Source organism: Tribolium madens, unplaced genomic scaffold (genome assembly GCF_015345945.1).
Source record: "Tribolium madens isolate multiple individuals breed KSU strain unplaced genomic scaffold, Tmad_KSU_1.1 Scaffold_11;HRSCAF=98;Tcas5.2_LG3b, whole genome shotgun sequence".
NCBI lineage: Eukaryota > Metazoa > Arthropoda > Insecta > Coleoptera > Tenebrionidae > Tribolium > Tribolium madens.
Window position 1 is genome coordinate 1,124,103 of NW_025400975.1, and position 26,436 is coordinate 1,150,538.

The following is a 26,436-nucleotide window of genomic DNA, read 5'->3' on the forward strand; positions in this document are numbered from 1 at the left end:
AAACAAATCACAGATTATTGATACGTAAGTTTTTGATTTGTAAAATTTAATTTGCAAATTAAAAATTTTCTGGTAACAAATGAAGAACTGTATTGAAAGATTTAAATTGTCAAAATTTTGACTATGAAATAGAAACAAACATTTGTTAATAATAATTATTTGTAAAAAAAAGCAAGAAAGTTTATTTAACAAGAAGCCTGACCTGACCAGACCTAAACWTTTTTCTAAGACTGAAAACAACTTCAGACAAGAAGTTTTTAAGGGAGAAGAAAAAATTGTGTCTTTTCATTTTCCTGGAAAGAAAAAAATACTCCCTTAATAAATTACAACTTCTATTATCTCATAGTTTGGAGGAACTGAAGGTAACTTTCTGTTCTGGTGTTAGAAATTTGTTTGTTTGTTTAAATAACACACTTGTGGAAGACAAAAAAAAATTCTTTCTGTGCTTAAAATTAAAAATAAAATAAAATATGTAAAATAATTACCGATTTTTACTCTGAAAACGAACTAGAATTGAATTAATTGAATCGTTTGATTATTTTTTTAGTCCTTGATATACCGATTTTTACTCTGACAATTGCAATTGAATAATCCGAATATTTTTACAAATTATTTGACATTATTTATGTTTTATTATTTTTTTATGTTATTATTAATTTAGTTTGTGGGGAGGAAAGTTTTGTATGCAACTTTGGAATAAACATCGTTAATCCCATCTATATTCCCGGGATTAATTGGTTGTTTATTCTCTTGATAACAGTTTATAGGAATAGGAAGCATTATTTTGTAGCAACTTTTTCTGTAATATAAGTGTTTTAGTTTTATTTAATTTTTTTTATAAATCATTGAAAAGTTAATTTTACCAACTTATGACGTAAAAAATGTAAAATTGTACTGATTTTATGACTCAGTTTGTGAAATACAAACAAATCACAGATTATTGATACGTAAGTTTTTGATTTGTAAAATTTAATTTGCATTATTAAAAATCAAGGTATCTTTTGTTTTCCTTGATGGAGTATTGGCAAATAAGTAAATTAGTTTTAAAATTAATTTTTTGGTTTAGAATTTGTATTCATATTTCAGATACCTACCTGGACTTAGTCGGTGTCACATTCATATTCACCTTTATTTGTAAATTTAGACAATAACAGACAGATTTTTCAGTTTTCATACAAGTTCCATGTTTTAATCCTATCTGGCCGCGTTAATTCAAATTTTCAAAATTTTAAAGAAATTATTAAAATTTAAATGTAGCTTAATCCTCGAAAACTTCACTTAACTAGTAAGGTATTTTAATTACTAAAAATGTCGACTTTAATTAATGAGTAAAGTCATTAAAGTTATGAGTCAACGATGCTGTTGAGCTCAAGTAAAAACTGTACGTGTCTCCGCAGTTCTCATCAGCCATTACATTTAATCTCTTTGCGGTAATAACAAAGCTGTATCATTTCACACCCATGCTAAAATAAGAATAGCTCGGTCGGCATTCTCAAAATTGTGATTTCGTCTGAAGAGTCGGTAATTAGGATGATGAAGTGTGCTAACAAGCGCTTGCTCGCGATCCCTCCCGAACGTCACATCTGATTCCCCCCAAAAGAAGACAGGCGCGAGCGCCCTTCGAACCCGCCAAAGCGTGGATTGGGCCCTCTGCGTCTGGTCTTCCTCCAACTTCCCAGTTCGTCGGCGTACTTCACGAGGGTTCGACGCGTCGCAAGCGCACAAAGAGCGTCGTTGCAGTTCGATGAATGGCAAATACCACGGTGGTGATGTGTTGACAATGCCATTGTGAGTGTTGTTTGCGAGAAAGGGTGGATTGAGAGCCTTTTTTGTTTCATTGTTGCTGCAGGTATTGTTGGATGGTGTCTTTTTTTCTGTATTGTTGCCCGCTGATATCGGAGAAGGTTAAGAATGATACATGAATTTATCATCGGGGTGGCGGTTTATCTTCGACTTCTTTGCCACCATGCGTTCACTGATTTATTTCCAAAGCTTTTTCAAGAAAGCACGGATTAGAATCGGTTCAGCGCACCGAACCAAATCCACAATTAATTTGATAAGATACGATTGCACTTCCCCCAAATTACATCTCTAATTCCCTAGAAAACATTTTTTCTTTAATTTCCAGATCAGGTTTAAATCTGGGTGAATTGACTTGTGTTTGTATTTCTTACATAATGGATTCGCCTCCATTCATAAATAAACTTTTCGCCTGTGGCTTTGTGAAGGTCCATTGGGGCTACCACCATTCAAAAGATATTTTAGTTCATCATCTGATGTGTGCAAGCAGTGCATAAAAATAATGAATGTATTGTAAAGCGCTTTGATAAAAAAACGCGATGTGAAAGGTTATCACAGTCATCACGTAAACAAATGTCAGAGTTTGCAAATTGGAAAGCAACTGAAAAAACGGAAATGTTAGTAAAGTGAGTACACAATTATTTTAATTATGCTATATGGAGTTCAGTTTTCCTTTATAGAAGAAGATAAAATAAATTCCAATCAAGCATATTTTTATTTTACTTTTATGTAGGTAAAGAGTGTCTCTAGTTTTACGGCCGGTGCAAATAAATATTTCAAATTAATTAAAAAAGAATTTTGATAGTGCAAACTGTAGAGGACTAAATGCACTTTAATTTGATGTTTTGATAGCAGTGAGACCTTAAAAATTAAATTTGGAGGAAAAAAATTTCAATTAACTGTAATATTTTCTACATGTTAAAATTCTTTGATTTTTTTCTGTGGTATTTGTGAAAATAGAATAATGATAAAGTTGAAACTTGAATCGATGGGGGTTTGCAGTAATTGGTGACCAGGCTAGAATTTTTTGACAAAAGAAAAAGATCCGCAATGACATTTATGACATACCCATAGAAGCACATCATCCCAAACTTGGCCATAAATTATGTCAAAATGTTAATTACTCAAAATTTATCAACTTTTACATATTCAATTTTCACAGTTACAATTAGAAAAAATCTAGAAATTTTATCATGTAGAAAAGATTCCAATTAATTATATTTTTTGTCCAAATTTGGTTTTTAATGTCTGACTCACATACGCTAAAAATTTGGAACAATATTAAAGCATCGTATTGAAGTCTGTTTAATCTTTTACCGTTTGCACTATCAATTTTTTTTAATGAACTACCACTTAGGATAACCTGTATACATATGTATATATTGTTGGTGTTGCAGATGTGCAACTTATACTTTTCTAATTTCTACTACACAAAATGCAAACATAATTGGGTCATAAAAATGAGAATTAAATTATTACCAAAAATCTGTTCTATTTGTGATTTTATGGAAAACAACGTTTAATTAGGATAATTATTCAGAAGAAATTATATTGCTAAAAAGTATTCTAGAGGCATCTGTCTAGAGGCCCCATCGTCAAGAGTTTTATAGACAGTTCAAAATTCGAGATCTTAGTTGACAAGATTTTTAAATTATAAAACTTGTGTTGGTTCCAAAAAATGTTTCGACACTTATAATGGATTAGAAATTTTATAAAATTCAGAAATTATTAAAAAAAAAATAATGGCAAAATTGACAAAATGCCAAGATCATGCACATATAAAATACGATGTGATTGACGACGTATTTTATAGAAGTATATTAACGGCAACATAAGAAGTAAGCTTAAATACACCATAGAAACAGTATAAGATATTAGTATTGGGAAAAATTAATAAACTAATATATCTTTGAAACGATCAGTTTTAGTGCGTTTTTTATTCGAAATCGATTACTCTACCGATATAAGCAATAAAAAAATAGTGTTAATAGAGAAAATGTGTTTCGGAACTAATGGAACCGGAAATTGGGTACATGTATCCGGTTTTCGTAATTATCAGTTTAAAGATATATTTTTGTAAGTACAGGTGGAGACAAAATAATTTGACCGTCAATGTTACTTGAGTGACATTAAATTGTAAAGCATGCTTTAGGACTGTTAACCTTATTTTTAGCTACCGTCACTCATAGTTGACAAGTTGTATGTACCTACATATTTGTGATAGGAAAATATAATAGCTGTCATTAATTTAAAATTGTCATTCATTTTAACGTTAAAGCTTGAATTACATTAAAGTGTCAGAAAAGTGCCGACCAAAGTATTTTGTCTCCAACTGTACCTGTTCCAAATTTTATAATATCCGGTCAAATGGTTTTAAAGTGTAATGAAAAACCAAATTTCCATAACCAAGTTCTTAGGACTGAAAAATTTTTATCAGTAGAGATAGGACTTGATCTACTATTTAAATTAACATCATTTTATAGGCCAATTTCGAAGTTCCAATATTGCTTCCGATTTATGATTGTATAGTAACCGGTTTTGAAGAACTTATTTAGCAGAAATTTGTGGTAAAATGTGCAGAATAAATTACATAACATTTAATGAAATGACAATTAAAAAATGCATTTTATCCGCAAACGTAAGAAAAATTACACACTTATGACAAAATGACCCAGGTAAAAGTTTTATTTTTTAGTCATGGAGTAAAAACACTGTTTTTACGCCTAGGCGTTTTCACTTTTACTTGACATTTCTCTTTCTTGTCTCTTTCGCTGCTTCAGCATTTTCTGGAGAGGTACAAGGTAGATTATCAGCATTCGACATTTTGCACTATAAACTTCACTAGTTATTCACCAGTTAAATCAATCAACATTTACGAAAATCTCAACGCAAATTCTGAAACTGACGTTATTATTTTATTGTAAAGCGTCCTGATTATTGAGGTGATTTACTTGATTATTGGTGTGTTGTTCTTTTCTCTCTATTTGAATCGTTTGCGGATAAAATAGTATATTTTATTTGGAATAAAATTGAGTTTATGTGGCTCAGCTGAATCCACACATAAACAATCTCTTTTACTCCTAATAACATAATCTACTATTTTGAATTATTCTTTTATTGATGCTAAGAAAAAATGATTTTCAAATAAATTAAAATAAAATAAATAAAATTAAATAAAAATAAAAATTAAATAAAAGTATATAATTTTTTTAGTTAAAAGATACAGGGTGATATTAATAGTTGTGTCAGGATTTTTTTTTAATACGAGGACACTTTTTTGTGGTTTTTGCTATTTTTGACCTATTTTTTAAACAATATAATAGATTTTGAATAATTAACCCCAGAGATCATATTTGTTTACAATTTTTGTTGGTGAAAACCTTTTATATTTCATTTGGATAGGGCAAATTTCGTTATTTTCGAATATTGTATCCTCTCTAGAAGAAAAGCAAAAATAATGATTGTTAATAAAAAATAGTTTTTGTTTTTTTACGTGTTTTTTGAGATGGTTTGATTCAGATTTTAATACAAAACGAAAATATCTCGAATTGATCAAAATTTACTCGTAGGCAGGCGATGATTTTATAGTTTTAAAACTGTCAAAACGAATAGTTTTTGTGACACTAATTACACTTTTCCTATTGCCCTTTTGTCACTTTTCACAATGTTTTTTTCGGAGATTTTTGGCTCTAAATTTGTCAGTAGGGTTTAATTACAACCCAGATTATTTTTTTATAGGAATTAAATGTTTGTGTTCCAGTTTGTAAGAGTAACACTTGCTCAAGTTGTCTAATTGATTATAATCTAATTTCACCAATTTAAAGTAATTAAACTCATTGTTTACACAGTGTCACCACTTATAATACATCAGAAAATTAAAACACGTTTTATTTTTCTTAGTGAGGAGAGTAAAAAAATAATATTTTGTGGTTAGTGGCCAAATGCTCACTGAAATCTTTGTTTTAATAAAATTCAAGTAAAACTGCTCCTTTTTTGTTGTTTTGAGAGTTTCAAAACATGGTGTGTGGTAAAGACTCGTGTTGCGCCAACTCTTTGTAATATGCTTTTCCTAACGATCTTTTGATATGTAAGTGCATTGTAGCAGTAAAAGGACTCACAATAGGAAAAATAAAATCAACAGTTTACATATAGAGGTTCCAGTTGCAACAGACTGTACAAAGGATAATAGCTTTTCTACCACTGCTACATCTGTTCAACTTTACAGCTTACAAATTGAAGTAAGGATTTCAAGTAAATAATGCAACGCTAGTTCATGCCTAGGTGCGTTTTCACAATTCTAGAACAGATCATTTTGTTGGGTTTATTCTAATGGAATTTGCTGTAAAAGAACTCAATGTGGTGAAATACCAATTTTTAACAGAACAAAGCGAAAATGTATGTCAGCTTATAAAAATGCGCATGCATTACATTTAAAGAAAATTTGTTTGGATGCTATTCTTGAATTTTAAAATTCTTATAAGGTGAACCTACATGATCTGGATAAGAAAATTTATCTTTAGAAAGTTTTTTTACTACATTTTTGTTAATTTTAATAGTCACGATCACTACAACAAATGCTGATTTCTAACTTTTTATAGGTAGGAAAATACGTCATTCCATTTCTTGGTTGGGAAGTGATTTATGTGTTATTGCCAACGTTATGAATCTACTAAATGGCAAAAATGCAATTAACTTTGTTAAAATGTGTTTATGAATAAAATAGCATAAAAATCTTAGTGGGAATTTTACGATATTTGTCAGCTATACAGGGTGTTCGTTTTTCGAGCTTCACCATGGGGATCTCAGTTATTATAAGAGAATCGAGGTCGGCTAAATTAGGGCAAAGTTGCGCATTTTTATGCTGAACAATTATCTGAAAGAAAATTTAATGTCATTTTTAGTTTTGGAATTATTGGGAAAAAAAACGGAAATTTGTAATTTTTGTTTTTATTTTTTCAAGCAAAAACTAAAAGACCTAGTTGTTTTTAACTAAAACGGTCTTAAGGCACTTTTTTGCAAAGAATCTAAATCTGTCATCGTATTTTCCAAGGCGCTCTTGATATGAGAATTACAACACTCAACTTTGGACTTTCTTATGAAGGCCATATCTGATTTCTGTATTTTTGAAAAGTCTTTTTGTTCCTGATTACAACGAATTTTACATGCTAATCAAAATTTAAAAAAAGTGTTTTTTTGAGAGTGCTTCGGAAAAAACACCAACGATTTTAATTAACAAACTAAATTTTAAAACAGTGCATTCGAACTTCTTTTACAACTTTGTGTTCTTTTGTTTTGCAAAGAATAAATTCTAGTTTATCACGTTGTTCCTATTTCAAAACCTTTGTTTTTAAGTAGGTAAGTTTGATGGAAATGTGACTTCCACATCCAAATTCAATTAAACTGTCAAAATTTAGTTTGTTAATTAAAATTGGGGGATTTTTTTCCAAAGCACTCTTTGAAAAAACGCTTTTTTTTAATTTTGATCAGCATGTAAAATTTGATCAGATTGTGTTATCAGACGATCGTTGTAATCAGGAACTTTTCAAAAATACAAAAATCAAATATAGCGTCCATAAGAAAATCCAAAGTTGAGTGTTGTAACTCTGATATCAAGAGCGCCTTGGAAAATACGATGACAGATTTAGATTCCTTGTAAAAAAGGGCCTTAAGAACATCCTAGTTAAAAACGTCTAGGTCTTTAAGTTTTCGCTTGAAAAAATAAAAACAAAAATTACAAATATCCGTTTTTTTCAATAATTCAAAAACTAAAAATGACATATTAAATTTTCTTTCAGATTATTGTTCAGCATAAAAATACGCAACTTTGTCCTAATTTAACAGACCTCGTGTCTCTTATAATAACTGAGATCCTCATGGTGGAGCTCGAAAAACAAACACCCTGTATAGCTGACTAATATAGTTAAATTCCCACCAAGATTTTTATGCTACTTTATTCACAAACACATTTTATTAGAAAAAAAATGAATGAATATTTCTCACCTATATTGTAATATGCGACTTAGAAAACATATAGTTTTTTTAATAAAATTTTTGTATGTCATAGAAAGTTCTATTTCAAAATAAGCGATTTAGATATTGTAAATATAAGGTGAACATTTTACGATGCATAAAAGTAAGCTCTGAAAATTAAGGTAATAAAATTGAAAACTAGATATTAAAACGACTGAGAAATTTTTTATGTACTTTTTATGGAAAAATCTATATTTTTGTCTAGTATTACATATAGTCGTTTTCAACACTGTATTAGCTTTATTAGAGGAATTTAAGTACTTATTATTTGTTTTAATAAATTGTTTGTGAATAAATAGTATAGAAATCTCGGTGGGAATTTTATTACACTGTCGATTTATAACTGACATCGATTCTGCGCCTTAGTCTTCGGAGGAATGAATATTTCTCAGCTAGATTATAATATACTATTGTTTAGTATTTAAAAAACATTTAGTTTTTTATGAAACTTTTGTATGTCATAGAATATACTATTTCAAAATAAGCGATCCATGTAACGATGCATAAAAATAAGCTCTGAGAATTAAAACTGAAAAGTAGATATTAAAACGATTGACAGATCTTTTTTAATGTACTTTTAATGGAAAAATCAATATTCTTGTCTAGAATCACACGTAGTCGCAATATATGACGTTGCCAGTATGCCAGTTGAAATGTTTTAGAAATTTCAGTTGCAAGCAAATTAAATTTTTTTCAAATACCAAACATTTTTATTGTTTTGTGAAGATGAGAAATTTTATGTAAATAAACCCACAACAGTATTTAGGTCAATATTTTGTCTATTTATTTCACAACATAAATCGCTTATTTACATTTTTGCATTTTAAACAAAACAAAATTTTATAAATATTTAATTATATTACAAATTCGATTTGACGCATAATTTTGGGTATAATAGATTTGTTTTGGTTGTGATGATAATGCTGTAGTGCTCCTAGAATAGGATTTTATAATGGGTCATTAATACCAACCAAAATTCTCGAAAACAGTAATTTAGCGTGTTCTCTGCTCGTCTATGGTTGTTCTGCCTCCTGTTACATTAGATTTAAACAGTTTGAGTGGGATATTTTGATTTATTGTTTGGGTTGATACATTTATGGTGTAACATTCCTATCCGGATTCGATTAAAGTGGGCAACAGAGCTGCTGTTATGTGTTGAAAAAAATTAGCTATGAATGGTTTCAATCATCAACAAGAGGTTTAATTGGAAATTTCAACAGGTCGCGATGTAATTTGGTGAAGTTGTTACTGTGCCATTGGGATGTTGTATTGTGGATGTGCACTCGAATAACCACCGTTACAAACCGACATGGTACTTATGACGACATGAGATCTCATCTGTTTGGGACACTGCCATGGATAAAGCTTATGTTGCTGCTTCTCGTTTCTTCGGCCACAGGTAAGTCCAAAAATTTTTGTTAGATTATTTTCTGCTAAAATTTCAAAACGGAATTGGAACAAAACTAGCGTAAACGGGTTTTATGGTGGGATTTAGCATAATAATTTTAAGCTTGAAAGATTCTTTCATCAATTTAATTTAGGTAACAAAGAACTTTTGCAAACGTCAAGTAGTCAAGTGCTCGTAGCATAGAAATCGTGTTAATGTGAACAGTAAAGGAAAGTGTTTTGTGAAACAAAATGTGAAAATTTTATTTTAATGTTGAATGAGCGATGTATGTGAAATAAAATCGTGAATGTAAATGTGTTATTTCTACTGTCTACAGGGTGTGCCAGAACTCGCTCCCCAGGGAAAATTCTATGTAATGTAAGATACCAGGAATACGGAAAAAAATGCTAAAAAAAATTATCTATAAAAATTACGAAGTTATGAGAGTTTAAATTTTGCACTTTGACTCTATTTATTTCTGTTGGAATTTTTTTTTTTTACAGATGAATGTTCTAAACATTTTTTCCGTGTTTCTGGTATCATACTTAAAATGTTTCTTTGGGTCGTAAGTTCTGACACACCATGTACTCGTACATGTTTATGAATTATCCTAAAAAAAAGGCTTATTCACACAACTACTAATTTTCTTCCATACTTTATTTTACTTCTGTAATTTTTAGAATTTGAAGACATAATAGTCCTATTAATGCGCTCTTTTAAATGCGGAAATGAGTTATTTAAGTGCCTAGGGTAATTTTTAAAACAATGTTGGTAGCGGTGTCAGTGACCAGTAAATGTCAAAATAAAAACTACAAACATTTTTGATTTTTTCGTTACTTCTAACATATAAATGTGGTAATACTGCGTAAATTGATGAAAATATTTGGGATTTTTACATTTTTCAGTCACAACAACAAAATAAAACAAACTTAACAAACATATGTTGTAGTAAACTTTGACACAATTTATTTGGTGATAAATTTACTACTTTGGGAACATAGTTAATATTTCGAATATAATTATTTGTTTAATTTGGTTTCAAACTGATATAAAATTATCATAAAAATAAGGCTTATTAACACACGAAAAAAGAATGCAAAAAATTTTAATAAAAATCTAAATAAGAGTACTCTATTATGTGTATACAACTAAATGTATTTTTGTTTAGTTTGTTACAGTACAACCTCGATTATCCGAACTACCCTATTATCCAAATCTCCAATAATCCGAACCACATACTTGTTCCAATAAAACGAACATAAACCAAATTCATGATTTCAGTAATTCGAACTTTTCAATAAAAAATCGTTATATCGTTTCAGGAGTATAACACATGTCATAATTCTGCTTTTTGTAATTTTTTTTGTTTTTTTTTATATGTGCGTATTTTATAAGAATAAACATTTTTTTAACAAAATAAAATAGAAATTCGATAATCTAAATGTCAAATTCCAACAAACTATGCTGCATAATTAATTCGGATTATCGAGGTTGTACTGTAGTGATTTGAGTGACACTACAGATAACACTAGGCGACATTTCAATTTTTTTAACATTGATAAAAATATCTGTATCCTATGTCATTTTGTTCAGAAAATTTAAAAATGGTCACCAAAATTTTCCATCACGTTTTTTTGTAATTTTTGTTTTCATTTTTAATGAGTGGTCGAAGTAATCACTCATATTCATGGTATAGACTGACTTAAAAAAATGTATTTAACCCTTTATAATTTTAAATTACACAAAATTAATCATTAGATAATAAATTGAACACAAATTGAACAAAGAAAAATTTTCAAAAATTTCGTCTTTTATGAGGAGTAAAGTCTTCCTTTCTTCCTTTTGCAGAAACCTGCAGAAGTCCACTATCATTGTCGAATCTCATACATATCTTGATACCTTTTTTTCATGGCACTGATATCTTGATGATTTTTTTTTATCACTTACAGTTTTGTTGAAAGAAATGGAATTGGAAAATGCACTTCGGCAGCCAAGTGTTTTAAAATTTTTCAATAGTTTTTAGCTAAATATAGAATAATTTTCATGTTTGTTATTGCCAGGAAATCTGTGGACTTCACTCTTAAAAGAATTTCAAGCAATTGCATAATTATTTAATTTTTGCAAAAAATTTTTTATTGTGGATCTTTCAGATTTGAGGCCCTACGAAAATTTTTCCTCGGATTTTTCTATTACTTAGTTTAGGGCAATTTTGTCTTAGACACATCAAGGATTCATTTTATTACTTGCTTAAAAGAAAAATGAATTGATTTGCGATTAGAAATCAGTAGTAAAGGATGCAATTTCAATTTATTTCCCATAATAATGCCTTAGGTTAATGTTTATCGAAAACAATATTAATTAAAAATGTCATCATCATAAATACAAGAGGTATGTTTACCTTCAAAATGTTATTGAGAATCATTTATCATTTTTAATTTAAAATTTGAAATCATTAGTAACAGTATTTTATTATCGTTTGTTGGTCTTTGTTATAATTTATAAAAATAAATAAAAATTAATGGAAACGTCCAAATGTTAACTGCCTTCAATATTGCCATTGTAGAGAATCGTTTATCAATTCTAAATCAATTTCGAGTCGTTTGTCATGTCCCGAACTTATAATATGCAGGTTATTTGTCATTTTGGCACTAATATCGTTTCTCACAAGTGCGTTACTACCGATATTTTACAATAACTGAAAATTATGTTAGCAAAATATACAATTTTAAAGGGGAAACAACTCAATGTGGTGTACTTAGTTGAGTAAACTTTAACTCTAAAATTTCGTTGTTTTCGAATGCTGAAAAAAGTTCATTTTAATTTATATTCAAACGAATTTAAATGCAAAGTTTAGATAAGTTTAGGCTCCAACGGGACTTTCCCTGAAATTTATTTAACTGGTTTCGGCACGAAAAAGCAACATCTTATTTTCTCTTTTTTACAGCACCACCAAGGTCTATTTAATAATTTTTTTTATTTTGAAATAAATATAATTAGAAAGGAGCTAAAGTCTCACTTACTATTCTCTTTTAAAAAGAACACTGTTTTATCTTTTCTTTTTCTGTCTTGCAAGTTTTCTCCACGTTGCCCTGCTCACAATGGGTAATAAAACCTACATTTTACGAGAACATGTGAAGTTTCTTTATTGTACTTTCGAAGACATTAACTTTGTCTGAAATCAAGACGTGTTTGAAAAGAGCACCTTTCAAAAGCTAGCTTCAAAGCATCAAGGAAACCAAACTTGTTTAAAAATTCGACGAGTGTTGTATTGCAACAACACGAGATGAGTACAAAACCAACATTTTCTTGAAATGTTCATATGAGCGGAGAAAATTTTCTTCAACCGATTTAAAAGTTATTGCCGATACAAAATCTTGTTGAAAAGGAGGTCAGCTAATAAAAAATAATTTCTCAATAAAAATGCATTAAATTTTTCCAAACTCATATCAGCTAGTGGATGTGTCGGGTGGTGCAATATTTCGCTCCTGTAATTTATTCTTTACGCTACACAGCCCTTACAACACATTCAAATTCTAAGCAATTTACCATGAAAATTATTCTTTGCTGGCGTCTTCTTTGCTTATAGTAAATATAAGGCTGTAAAATGCAGGAATTGGGAAAGATAAGTGTGACAGCCAAGCCGTAACGACTTGTATGAAAGATACTTTTCTTTTTTACGAAATATGTTGAAACGACTACTCGTTTTCTTCCCTACTTTATTTTACTTTTGTAATTTTTAGAATTTGAAGACATAATAGTCCTATTAACGCGCTCTTTAAAATGCGGAAATGAGTAATTCAAGTGCGTAGGGTAATTTTTAAAACAATGTTGGTAGCGGTGTCAGTGACCAGTAAATGTCAAAATAAAGAGCACAAACATTTTTAATTTCTTCATTACTTCTAACATATAAATGGTAATATTGCGTAAATTGATAAAAATATTTATTGACATTTTAATATTTGGGATTTTTAGATTCTTTAGTGACAACAACAAAATAAAACAAACATATGTTGTAGTAAACTTTGACACAATTTATTTGGTGACAAATTTACTATTTGGGAACATAGTTTATGTTTCGAATATAATAGTTTGTTTAATTTGGTTTCAAACTGTTATAAAATTTTGATATATTTGGAGACTCTTGAGGTAAAAAATAATAATTTATATAGTAGCGGTCAATTCATAGTGGCCATGTGTAAATTTGTAAAAATTGAGTTGTGTAAATCCGACTTTAAACATGCAATTGTTTTTTTAGGGACATATCTATAATAAATGACAATTTTAAACTTCACATATAAAATCTATTGCTCCTGTCACAATTGTTGACACAATTTAGTTATTTCTGCTGCCAACATTGTCACAACCCACACACTAGAGGTGACGGGTTAGGGGCTGCCAACTTTGCAATAAATTAAATGGCCACTATGAATTGACCGCGACTTTAAGACTGATTTTTATAATCAAAGAATTTTATTTGATAACAAATATTTATTTCGGTTGCAGGTTATCTTTATTCCTATGATAAAAATTAATTAATACAAGGCGCAGAATTTGAATAAATTTATTATGATGTGAATGGTAAAAACTCCAATGTAGGCTTTATCACAACTTTTATCTTGTTTCTCTTGGTTGTTTATTATGTTTTCTTAAGTTATCGACTTCTTGTACAAATTTTTATACTAATTGCACATCCACCACGCGAGGATTGCGTATTGCGTAAAATAGTTATTTACATGTCAAGGCACTAAAGTCTTATTTTTTATTTCATTACGAATGTATGTTTAGTTTAAAACGCATTTATAATGAAAAATGACTTTAGTGTCGAGATGCATACTAAATTTCTTTCGAAATCGCAAATTTTGTGCAAATTTTTTTTGGAGGTTAGGTTATTATCATGACAGTTCACAATTGACAGTTTACTTCAGTGTTGTCAGATTTCTCGTTTTAATAGTACCATTTCGTTTATAAACCATAGTATACTGTAAATTTTTTTTTTGTAGAACTAAAAACCAATACTTATGAACATATATACGTTGGCAAAAGGATTCTGTCTTTATCATATGTTTACATTGGGGCAATAATTTGACAACACTCTTAATTAATGTCCCTAACTAACAATATACAAAACTGTAGTATAATGAACTACTTTAGTGCCGATTTTAGACTCTTTACTGTCGCTTTTGTGTAACTTTAGTGACGATTTCGGAAAAACTTATTTTTTTGTTTGAAGATTTTTTTATTGTATTGTATGCAAGAAAATTTATTTTCCAACAATACCTTCAAAAATTTCAAAATGCCAATTCTCTGAATCTTACTGGGAATCGGATAATTTCACGCTTCACAATACTATCGATAAAGTATGTCTTGTTTACACAAAACCGAAGGTTCTGTTCTTGTTGTAAAACCCCTTGTTTATTTAGTCCGTCACTTTGAACGAGAGGATTCGTAAAATTCGATCGAATATAAATGTAGTTCATACATCTCGTCGGAAAAGAAATATTTTACCGAAAGAAAGAGTTCAGCACAGTTTGGCTATTAAGAAAAAAAAAAGCAAGAGGAGCTTCTGGAACTTGCCCTTTGTTGCAATTAAATTGTCCTGGCACGTTGTAAATTTCTTCTTATTCGAACAACTGCTGGAGTGCCTCCGGATCCGTTGGGAAATCTCCGGAGTCTCCGGTGACGAGTGCAAAGCTCACTCGATTATATTTGGATTTTTTGCGTACCCTAACATTTGTATTGAAATGTGTCAGATTTAAAATTCATATTTTTCGATATCTAATGTAGGTTTTTTCGTTTCGTTGTCGTAAAAGAACTCAATATAACGACGTCTCTTATCTGAAAACTTCCACGATACAATTTGAAATTATAATACACTATGACGGTATAAATAAGGAGAATAAAACCGAACGTGGCTGTTTTTTAAAGAAGATAAAAATCAAACGATTGTATTTTTTTCAATCAATGACGAAAATATTACAAATTCATTAAATTTTGTTGCCAACAAAAATTAATTTATATTCACAAAGAGCAGCGATTGGTACGTTTCATCCTACTTGAAGCACAAAATCTGATTACGATAAACCGTCTAGGTGGCAAGATTATACAGCTTCCACATATTCGCACATAAAAATGTTTTTCATGATAGCAAAAAATATTATTTATTATCCTAGAAACCTGAAATTATTCGTCGAGAAAAATTAGACGAGACAACAGAGGCATAAAATGATTTCAGGGAAAAATTTGAACAGCTGTTTACAAAATAAAAATGCGACATGTGCACAGAAAATAAAGAGTAATCAACATAAATAGTAACAAGTGAGGTTGGGGCTGAAACATAAAACCTAGATCTCAGTTTGCGCTGCATGTTAATTCGCTAAAGCTAATAAAAATTGATATGTGGGCAATGTAATATTATTGCACGGATTTACGACGCATTTTCAGTAAAATTGGAAAACATTAAAAAAGAACAATTGGTGATAGCGAAACCATTTCTAGAATTTCAGCATCAAATCGCTTTGCAAACGACTGAAACGACCCACTTTTTAATTTTTCATAAAACTCAATGCTTCGAGTAGTAAACAAAAATAAATAAAAGAGTAAACGCAACCGTATAGTAAATGGAAATGGTGGACATTTTTCCAGTTTCCCGGCTTCTTGATTTCCGTTGCTGCAGTTTACCTTCCAGCGGGGTTTCCCGGTTGCTTCACGTTATTAAGTTGTCTACCTTTTCTTTTCCATAAACCTAAATAAAATGAGATAGACTTGTTCAATTACCTTCTACGATTTTTATTGTTGCAGGAAGCTCGATTGATTCAATTCAAGTATCAATTTTCCTTCAAAGTAATTTAATTTCGTTATTTTCATATTAATCACTTAGTGACGTACACAAAACCTGTTCTGCTTCCTGCAGCGGTTGATGGTAATTTTAGATTAGTTTGGAGGAAGTAACTCTATTAGTTTGGTATATCTATCATGAGTTGTTCCCCCTATAAGTCTTTCTTAGTTTCAATCTAGTTTCCGAGACGTGTCTCTATTTATTTCGGGCTACTTCATTGACTGTTGATTCCATCTCCACCCTCTTCGGTTGAAAGAAGTTTGGGTGACCGATTTTATTACCGTACTTTTATCATAAATATGTGGAGGGCCAAATTTTTTTACTTGTTTATAAAAATTTAAAATTTGTTTATAAAATCAAAACTTTTGCAATTAAGTAACACTCTTTCCTGTATACAAAACTTTTGTCATAATCTAACGAAAAAAATACATCTACGTTGACAGCCTAATATTCGGTGAAGATTAATGAAATTTTTTGATGTTTTGTGTATCGTATCGGAGTCATTATTCTTCCTGAACATACATTTAGGTGACTACTAATTTTAGGGCGTCAATAAAGACGATTAGTTATTTTTTGTAGTAGTTTTTTGTTTTGTCGCATGTCTTCGTGTTTTCTCAAAATATAGCTAAACAACAATTTTAGACTAGTGTCAATCTACCCTACACCTTAATTCATCTTTCAGTCAACATGATAAATGAGCCATCAGTGGCCAAATCAATAATCACCGAAAATGTCCAAACAAGTTTACACACAGCTTAGGGCAGGGTTGTGACAAGGTGGTAATAATTGTTTTTCGATAAGTGTTTGGGGATACGAGGAAAACGTTATGGAGTATTTTTATTTAATATTAATAATGAAAGGTAAAATGGAAAGCCCAGAAATGTGTTCACAAACTTATTTTTGTTTTTTGTTTTCCCTCAATAAATATTTGTCTATCGTAGACTTTAAATTTTAAAGAAACTAATTGCTGAAATAATAAAATCACTAAATCGAAAAAAAACATACAGGTGTCTTAGAGCTCCGTATTTCTTCGATAACTCTGACAGAAAAAAAGATAACGAAATGCGTTTTTTTTAACGGTGGACATTTATTTTTTCTATGATCCAAAAATATTTTCGACATTGTAGGGAGAACCTATTGTCTGACCACCGCGATCTCCAGATTTGACTACAATTGATTTTTTTATCGGGGTAAAGAGAAGGTGTATCGAAGGAGAGAATAATTGAAACTTTTAATGACATCTCTATTGATATTCTGAAGGCAATCAAACTTTTTTTATGCGTCTGTCTGAAGAGAAATGGCAGGATTTTTGAATATTTGCTATAGAATCAATTAAACTTTGTAATTTTTATAATTAACGTCTTGCATTGAATTCAAATTCTAATTAGCGTTCCTTGAGTTTTACTCAGTATTTCAATAAACAACCTGTTTTCTTAATTGATGTGTGGTGATAACCAATTAATTATCCAATTTTTTTAGAAGAGGAAGTAACGCAAACCTACTTGATTTTTAACGCTACATAGAATAATTTAAAATTTTCTAAGTTTAAAAAGGTGTACAATAAAACAACGCAACTCTTAGGTTTTTTATAAAGCTTATAAAAAGCTATACACGATAAAGTAATAACATACAGGGTGTTTTATTTGAAAAAATCAAGTTACATGATAGATTCATATAACCTAATATGGATTTTCTTAGAATTGAAAGCTCTTTCAAATAAGCGCATAATGTATCGGGTGTTCCATAAGAAAAAATATAACTTTGTTGCGCCACCCTATATAGGAATCACTTATAATGACAAAAATATTTCAGTAAAAACAAATTTTCTCAGTTTTCGAGTTTAAATTTATTGTGGTTTTATGGATTTTAGTTGTTTCGTAATTTTTTTTTATATATTTTATAATTATATTTTGACGAGCACTAGAATTTTGTATCAAAAACATTATGTTATGGCTTTTTTACCTCAATTTAACAATATTTTAAAATTGAATTTAATAAAAATACGCTTCATGATGAAAGTTTGGAAAAACACATAATGATAGCCAAAAATCTAGAAAATCTTTTAATAAAATAGCTTAATTTTGAGTAATTATAGAATTCTTTTATATTGTTTATTGTATACATAAAGCTTTTTATCAAGTCAAAAGGCAATGAAGAACTTATTTTTTGATCTCACGATGGGCGAACATCGATTTCTTCATACATCATGTATTCTTGAAAATTGCCGGATTAAATTAAGTTTTACTCTTATTGTGTTAATGCAAGTAAATTTTTACATTTATTTATCAAACGATTTATTACAGCTGAAAGTGCAAAGTCGCTAGTATTTTTATATAAATAAAATCGAATTTACAGGGCAGAAAATTAAACGACAGACACTCTCAGAAATAGAGTTCTAACGTTTGATATACCACAAAGGATTGGCCTACTCAATCTGGCAACTAGACAAACAATTTTTTGCAAAAGCAATTGATAAAGTGGAATGCTATTTGGAGAGTGGGTTAAAGATGTTTAACGACGATCTAAACTTGGGTTTTACGTAACTGTGAAATACAAGCGTTTGAGATTTCTGGTTACAAATTGCTTGTACAGCATGTAATTAAATATGTTATATCTATTTTGGTGGAGGCGCCGGGTTAAATTTTATATTAAATTAGAATAGAATAATATATTAAATCAGATGGTAGTGAAGAGATGTTTTACAGCCAAACTGTTTATAACCCGAGATGTGTAGCATCGAGGGAAACAATAAATACGAGGCTATATCGTGTTTCATATAATATTTTTTTCACTGTTAGCTCATTTATTACCCAGAAATACAAGGGCGAAAAAAATAACCTCATTTCATGGACATGTTGCCTTAGACGTAACATGTCGTATTTCAGAATTATTATTTTTGTTAATTTATTATTACCTACAGTAATTAATTACTTACCTGAGTTATTTTTTTTATTATTTGAGTTGAAAGTAATATTTTATTCTCATTGTAAATAAGGTTTTGCTATTTTTGTACTTCTGCATCAAGTAGAAGATTTTTTTTCACAATATGAAATATTTGTTAAAATAACAAAAAAATTGTATAAAAAGGAAAAAAAGTGTTAAAATTTGCTCTACTACCGGTAGTGCTGTAACATGAAATAAGGTAATTTGTTGTTTTGACAGTTTTATTTACTTATCCGTCTCTAATCTATTACCTCTTCTAGGATAGAAAAGCACCTTTACAACCTCTCGACAAATTAAATAGTGGTATTTTTTACACTTATTAGTAAAATTGTATATTATTCACAAGGTAGTGAAGAGATTTTTTTATAGCCGAGCTGTTTACTTATTTAATTTATATTTAATAAATGCGAGGCTATAAAAATCTCGACCGTATTTTATATAACTTTTTTTTCACTACTAGCACATTTATTACTCAGAAATACAACTGTGAAAAATATAACCCTATTTAATGGACATGTTACCTCAGACGTAACATGTCGTAATTTGCAACTACTATTTTTGTTAATTCACTTTTACCTATGGTAATTAATTAGTTACCTGAGTTATTAACCTAAATTGGAAGTATTACTTTATTCTTATCGTATATGAGGTTGCCATTTTTGTACTTCTGCAACTATTAAAGAAATTTTCTAACGTTATGATACGAAATATTTGTTAAAATAACAAAGAAATTGGAAAAAGTGTTAAAATTTGCCTCAATACCGATGGTATTTTAACAAGAAATAAAGCCATTTGTTGTTTTGACAGTTTTGACATAGGCAGAAGTATTAGAGTTGGGGTTATTCTGATGTTTTTAATGAGGAGATTTGAGTCTTTTTTATTTGATTTTGCATTAATTTCATCTCGAAATATTTCCGTTAGTACTTGTAATGGTAATCCTCTCTAATACATTATAGTCTTTGGTCCATAATGAAAATGACTATTGACTATGTACTATGAGAGAAAAACAACTTTACAACCTTTCGATAAACGAAATAATCGTATTTTTTACAGCTAATAGTGGAAAAAATATGCTATATTAATTTTGGTGGATGCGCCGGGCTAATGTTATAAGATATTTTTTTCTTAGGCTTAGAATTTTCGTTTTAAGTCTCCACGTGGTTGTCTTGAAAAGAAATACTAAAATAAAGTCGTTGTTTTATTTTATGCAAACTTGACACCCTATTATTCATTTTCTAGTCGTTTTTAGTTTGATCATTGTTGGGCTGATAAATCTCGCGAGATTATAACATTATTTACGTTGCGCTATTTGACGTGTCGCTGTAATAGAGGGTTCATGTCACTTTGATTTATGCCGAAAACTTGCTTTCATCTATCGATTTTCGCATCAATCGCATCCACTTTGTCCTAATTAAATTGTGAAATTTTCGGACTTGTTTTCTTACGTCTTTCAAAAAGGAAAAGGTAATGACTTTATTACTGAGTCTTTGATCTTTTATTTGTGACTTTATTGTGTTTTAGGACGTTTTTCATCTTACGTAAAATTGTTCACAGCTTTATTCTCACAATTCGCGCTCTAATTCCTTAATTAAATTTGTGTATCTTATTTTCTATTTTATTGTTTTGGTAAAGTTATATCTTCAGTAGTTGAGTTTTGAAATTTAAATTTTCTTCGCACATTTGCCTAGGATTAAATTGTGTTGCACAAATAAGATATTTCGAGGAGAAAATGGCACTGACAAAGCTGGTTACATCCAAATACGCTACCGCTTACATGCGCAGCAATATCGTTCCTTGCAACTTTACCTAAATAATCTTACTCTCTTCGCTCACATTCGCAAGGCAGGGCCGGATTTTGGTTTCGATTAATTTATTAAATTCAAGTTGTAAGGAAATGAAAGACGAAAACTTTCAGTGTAATTTACTATCGGAAACTTGAATTTGGAATAAACCATTTTAAACATCTCCTATATGACAAATAAATGTGATTATAATTTTATTATTTTAAGTACCCGTAAATGTTTACTGTTTTAAATATTGTTGTTGCAAAATCATTGGTTCACGGAGTTGACTTTATCGAATGATTTTATTTCATAAAATTACGTCATGTATGAAATAAGCACGAATGTGTGTTTAGTTGCCGAGGCGATAGCCGAGCCAAATAAAACACATGAGTAGGCTTTGGATAGTTATGCATCTGCATATGTGCGTATGCAAATGCATATTTTAAGGTTTTTAGCTATTAGTGAAACTAATTTGCGCAAGGTACAGATTAGAAATTTGAAGAATTCAGTGTCCTATTTTTTTTTTCGAAGAAAAATTTTGAAAGCCAAACATTCGCGTTTTTTTTGTAAAAAACCAGTGTTGTGTTTGTTGTATTCCTAGTACAATAAAAAATGCTAGAACTCACTTAAAAAATATGAATCAACCTAGGACTTTCAGTTGTTGCAAAACCTAATGGTGTTTTTAAAAATTGCACAACTTTAGATAATAATAATTACTTTGATGTGTTTGATACAAATGAATATAAAAACATATTAGCAGAAAATAGAAAAAAAAACTCTTTTTGGTATCTTATCTTACTTGAATTTTTTTTCTTGGACACGAGTTCTAATACACCCTGTACTTGGCTCTAGAGTATTTTTTTTTAATTTTTTTAAAGCATTGAGAATTTGATTCTTTTAATGTTTTATGTTCTTTTTTTTCAAACAGACAAAAAATTTGGCAAATAAATCAAATCATTTCAAAACTACACAAAATCCTAGACTAAAACAGTCAGCGTTAAAATGTATTGTAAAAAATATTGGGTTTTTCATAAAAAAACAAGCATTATGGTAATACTTTTTCGAGTAACTATATTTGAGAATATAAGAATTAATTTCAATATTTTAGGAATTAAAGGTTAAAATACCTCCTACACTTTACCAACTTCGTGAATTTCTTATATAAGATTTACTTTAAGGATTAATTAATTGTCTTTTAGAAAAAACATACTTTATTTTCAAAGAAAAATTATTAAAATAAATGTAATTTAAAGATTTTTTATTCGTGTTTTCCATGCTTTTTAAAACTTTTTGTGTAACTATAAATTTTAAGATATTGGAAATTTGTTAAAAATTGAGCTTAAACAATAACAAACATTTTTAGATCGTTTTACTATTTCTTTATCTACCTACTTTAAATCTGCTTGAAATAATGTGGTTATATAACCTAAAACAATGGGTCAATTGTTTTTAAAAAGATGTGGAGATCCGCAATTTTAATTAGGGAAAGAAATAAAATTGCTGCAATATTTTAATGCGAAGTTAGGACAATACGTTTAATAAAGTTTTCAACTTAATTATATGGTAGCGTCTTTTATACTAAGTTTTTTCCATTTACTTGTTAAGCATGTCAAACGTTGAAAGCTAATTCATAAATGTAAAATATTCCTAACACTGTTATTATCCATGGAATAATTTTTGAATTACAAATTAGTTTGCAATTTCGACCGAGTTGAACTGAAAGAGCAAAGGAAAATAAATTATCATGGTGGGATTTTATTAAATTTGTTAATATTTCCTCGTTTCACTTTAATATATTTAATGAAAGGTGCTTTTAGTATTTCAGCAAAGTGAATGCGAAATTGTACCGAGTTTCAATTAAACAAGACAAAAGTAAATTGAATGACAGTAGATAATTTAAGAAATAAATTCCATACGCTTTGCAGGTAAGTCAGGGGAGTTAAATGTATTAACAAAAGTTCTCTCGACATTTGTGTTTTACTTTCCTTTTGTTCATTTACATGTAAACAAGAACGCCACACATTATAAAGTAACACCGACAACAATGAATAACATACAGGCTGTCCCAAAAATGTTTTATTGATGTACTGTAGATAGGCATTGGAATCATTAAAAGTTTTTTTGGACGTACAGCTTTGAACAATTCATCTTGGAAAATAATATTTATTTTGCTAAAATTAATCATAGAACGTTAAAAAGAGTATAATTCATTCATTTAAACCACTTTGTATTTATAAATTTAAATCACATTTCTCTGCACCGCTTCTAGGAGGTAAGGGAGAATAATTAGGAATTGTAATAAATCACTCAACAAAATGGTAAATAAGAGATAAAATGTGAGCTTGGCTGTCATAATTCTTAAAAATGTAAACGTGTGAGTAATGTATTTGCATAAATTTAAATGAATTTTTTATAAAATTAAAAATAAACGAACGTTAAGAAAATTTATTAGAATCGACAAGATTGAAACGGAGTTTTAAACGAATAAAGTAGATAATTGTAATTAAAAGAAAATAAGATGCGTTGCAGTTTCAAAGACAAAATTCGACACGTAGTTTCGAGGAGTTGGCGAATAGAGACAACAGGAACTTCGTTTTAAGGGTGTTTTATAAATACTTCATATTTCCCTAACGAAGCGTGACGCTCGGCAGAAGTAATTTTCAGGGTGTGAATGCTGCAAATTTATTCAAATGTATTCTCTTAAATTTTTTGCTGAATTTAATCGAGTTTTAACTTGGTAAAAGTATCTCAAATTTTCCGTAAACATCTTTAGATATCTGCAAATTTGCAATGCTTTGTGAACACATCGCGCCGAGAATAGTGAAGAAATTGCTGAAATTGCTCTATAAAACATTTACAACTTTAAAACTGAATAAATCTTTGCACAGACGGATGAGTCAGCAACTCTTTTGGTTTATTTAATTGTCAAGAAAAACTCTTTACTTATTAATGTGTAGAAATTGACTCCAAACTGTCTGGTAAGTACTTAAATTTAAACTTTTAGTAATTTTTTAAAGTTGGTGTAACTTTTATGGACATTACGAGAAGTTATTTGCTGCAACTGCATTACGTATTTTGACAGTTTACACAAAGTTTGCGACGTCGTCCTCAGAAATTTTAACTATATATTTACTCATAACCCATTTCTGTCAGCATTGACTTGTATGCAACATTTCCAGCAAATCGAGTGAAAAAAGTGTTGACAATGTCTGATAAAATGACTGCCAGTGGCTGTGATAGTTCCACTAGACGTAAATGGAAGCTTGGATAACTGAATTTGTGCACATGAACAAGAAAACACAACAACGCAGAAGGTGCCAGATTCTTTTGTTCTTTTACTGCAAGCTTCTAACAGTTTACAAACAAAATATCTCGATACTGTGAGCCCCGTCTTTTTTTTAATCAATAATCAATTGAAACGCTGTTGGCGTGAAATTAATTAACGCTTTCACCCGATGTGTTTGTTTCCGAATAATTGTTATTAACAGAAAAATGAGATTTTTTATCCTTTGGTAAATAATGTTATTTTTAGTCTTGGTTGTGAATTTAATTCAATTTAGCTTGCGACAATTATTATTTATTTACAGATTTTTTATATTGTAATTATTTTGTGATTTCTGTCTTTTTATACAGGGTGCGCCCTAGAGAAAAATGCCATATGTTAGGTAAGATACCAGGAACATGGAAAAAATGTTAAAAAATTCTAGCCATAAAAATTTCGAAGTATAAGAATTTAAATTTTGCCTCTATTTATTTCAGTTATAAGAATAATTTTTCAAGTTTTTTTGCTACAGGCTATAAATTGTAACTGTTTAATGTTATTTGTGGCTTTTATTGGCAAAATTTTTGTACTTTCATCAAATGATTATAAAAAAAAAACCATATACAAGATCAATATCATTAAAGAGACTTAAAAAAAATAAATTTTTTTGACAGACAATTTTTTAAACGTTTTTTTTTCATGTTCCTGGTATCTTATCTTACCTAAAATTTTTATTTAGGCCGCGAGTTCTGAACCTTGTATAAAATAGGTAAAAAATAAAATTAACTAGTTTTACTATGTTCCAATATTTCTTAGATTCTTGTATGTTGTGGGTATAAAAGCCGACTAATAGAGAATTATCCTTAATTTTTTTGGTAGGTGTCACTCAAGGGGTTGTTAAAAAAAGTCACTCCCAATTTTCCAAAAAATTTGTTTGACTTTTTAAAATTTAGAAAAAAATCAAAGAAAAATATAATTATGTAATTTATTTTGTACTCAATGTTAAAGAGTGCTTTTGTCTATTAATTTTAGTAGATAAAGTAGTCTTTTATTGTCTAGTGAAATAAAGTAATTTTTATCTACTATATTCAAGAAATTTTGGTAAATGAGTACAAAATAAAACGAAATATTATACACGACGATAAAGACTGTTTATCTACTCGTGGAAAAAGTCCACTTGTGACTTCGTCACTCGTAAGCTTAGCCTTTTCACTCGTAGATAAACAATTTCTTTATCGTCTTGTATAATAAATAATTAAATGTTCAAAATTCTCTACAAGTCAGCGTTGAGTGCATTCGAATATATTTATTAGTTATTGAGAATAATATTTTTGATTTTTGTTTTTGTTTTTACGTTTTCTGCATTAATATTTAAACGGTAATTTTCATAATTAAAAAAAGATTGTTTTGTCAGGTCTAGAGTTTAGAGGACATAAATATGTCAACTTTTTGACTTTAATTTTTTATTAGGATGGTTACATTTTGTATTCTCATCTTGACGAAAATAATCTGTTATTTTTCAATTAACTGAAGCATTATTGAAAGCAAAAGCTTAATTTTATTGATCAGTGCAAAGCATTTCCAGATAAGATAAAGATGGGAAACTGGGTTGTAGCGCTTTTAACGAAATATAAAAATAACGGTATGTATTTATAAATGTTTGCATTTTTTTAATCAAAATTAATGATCTCCTGAAAGCTTTATTATTTTGTTTTAGTAAAATTGACCACAAATGACCAAATTTATTAATATTGCAGTTAATGTGAAGTTTAGCAAGGCAAAATAAATAATAATAATTTCTAATTTACATTTTTAATTTAAATTTTAAGCCGGCTTTAGGTATAATTCTTAATATTGAAATAACAAAGTTAAATTTAATGAGTTTTTTTCAACCAATTTACAGTCTTAAAAATAAATAATGGAGTAGAAGATTTTTCTTTGTCGCAGCAGGGATAAGTGTCTTTTATTTTTTGTTCTTATTTTTATCGGATTCAGCTAAACGAATCAAACAGCATATAAATTTATTTTTAGCTTTTGCTTCTGTTTTATTTAGGGATATGTTTTTGTATAACTGACTTTGGGGACAGTTTTTATTACTTATATTTTTTAGTTATTTGTATAATTAGGGCAGTTTTCTATTTGTTTATTGAAAATGTGTGTCCACTTGTATTTTTCGAACATGTAGTTTTTGTTTATTCACTTTTAATTAAACATCAATTGGGGGTGGACATGCCAGTATTTACAGAATGGAAATAGGAAAAATATTTATATAGATTTATGAAACCCGATAGGCTTTGAAAAGTGATGGTATTTCAGCCAAAGTTATATTTGTTTTATCCTCATGATAGTTATCAAATTCGACATGAATTATGTTATGAACAATTAAACGGGACAG

At 29.3% G+C, this 26,436-nt stretch overlaps 1 protein-coding gene across 1 annotated transcript in view; it reads left to right on the plus strand.

Annotated features, from left to right (window-relative positions):
* Positions 1-1,697: 1,697 nt before the first annotated feature.
* Positions 1,698-26,436, plus strand: part of LOC123006194 (hemicentin-1) — a 227,489-nt gene continuing 202,750 nt past the window's right edge. The window contains exons 1-2 of the mRNA XM_044400483.1: positions 1,698-1,849; positions 9,051-9,229. Coding sequence (XP_044256418.1) covers positions 9,106-9,229 — 124 coding nt within the window. The 5' untranslated portion in view covers positions 1,698-1,849; positions 9,051-9,105. The remainder of the gene's footprint in view (positions 1,850-9,050; positions 9,230-26,436) is intronic.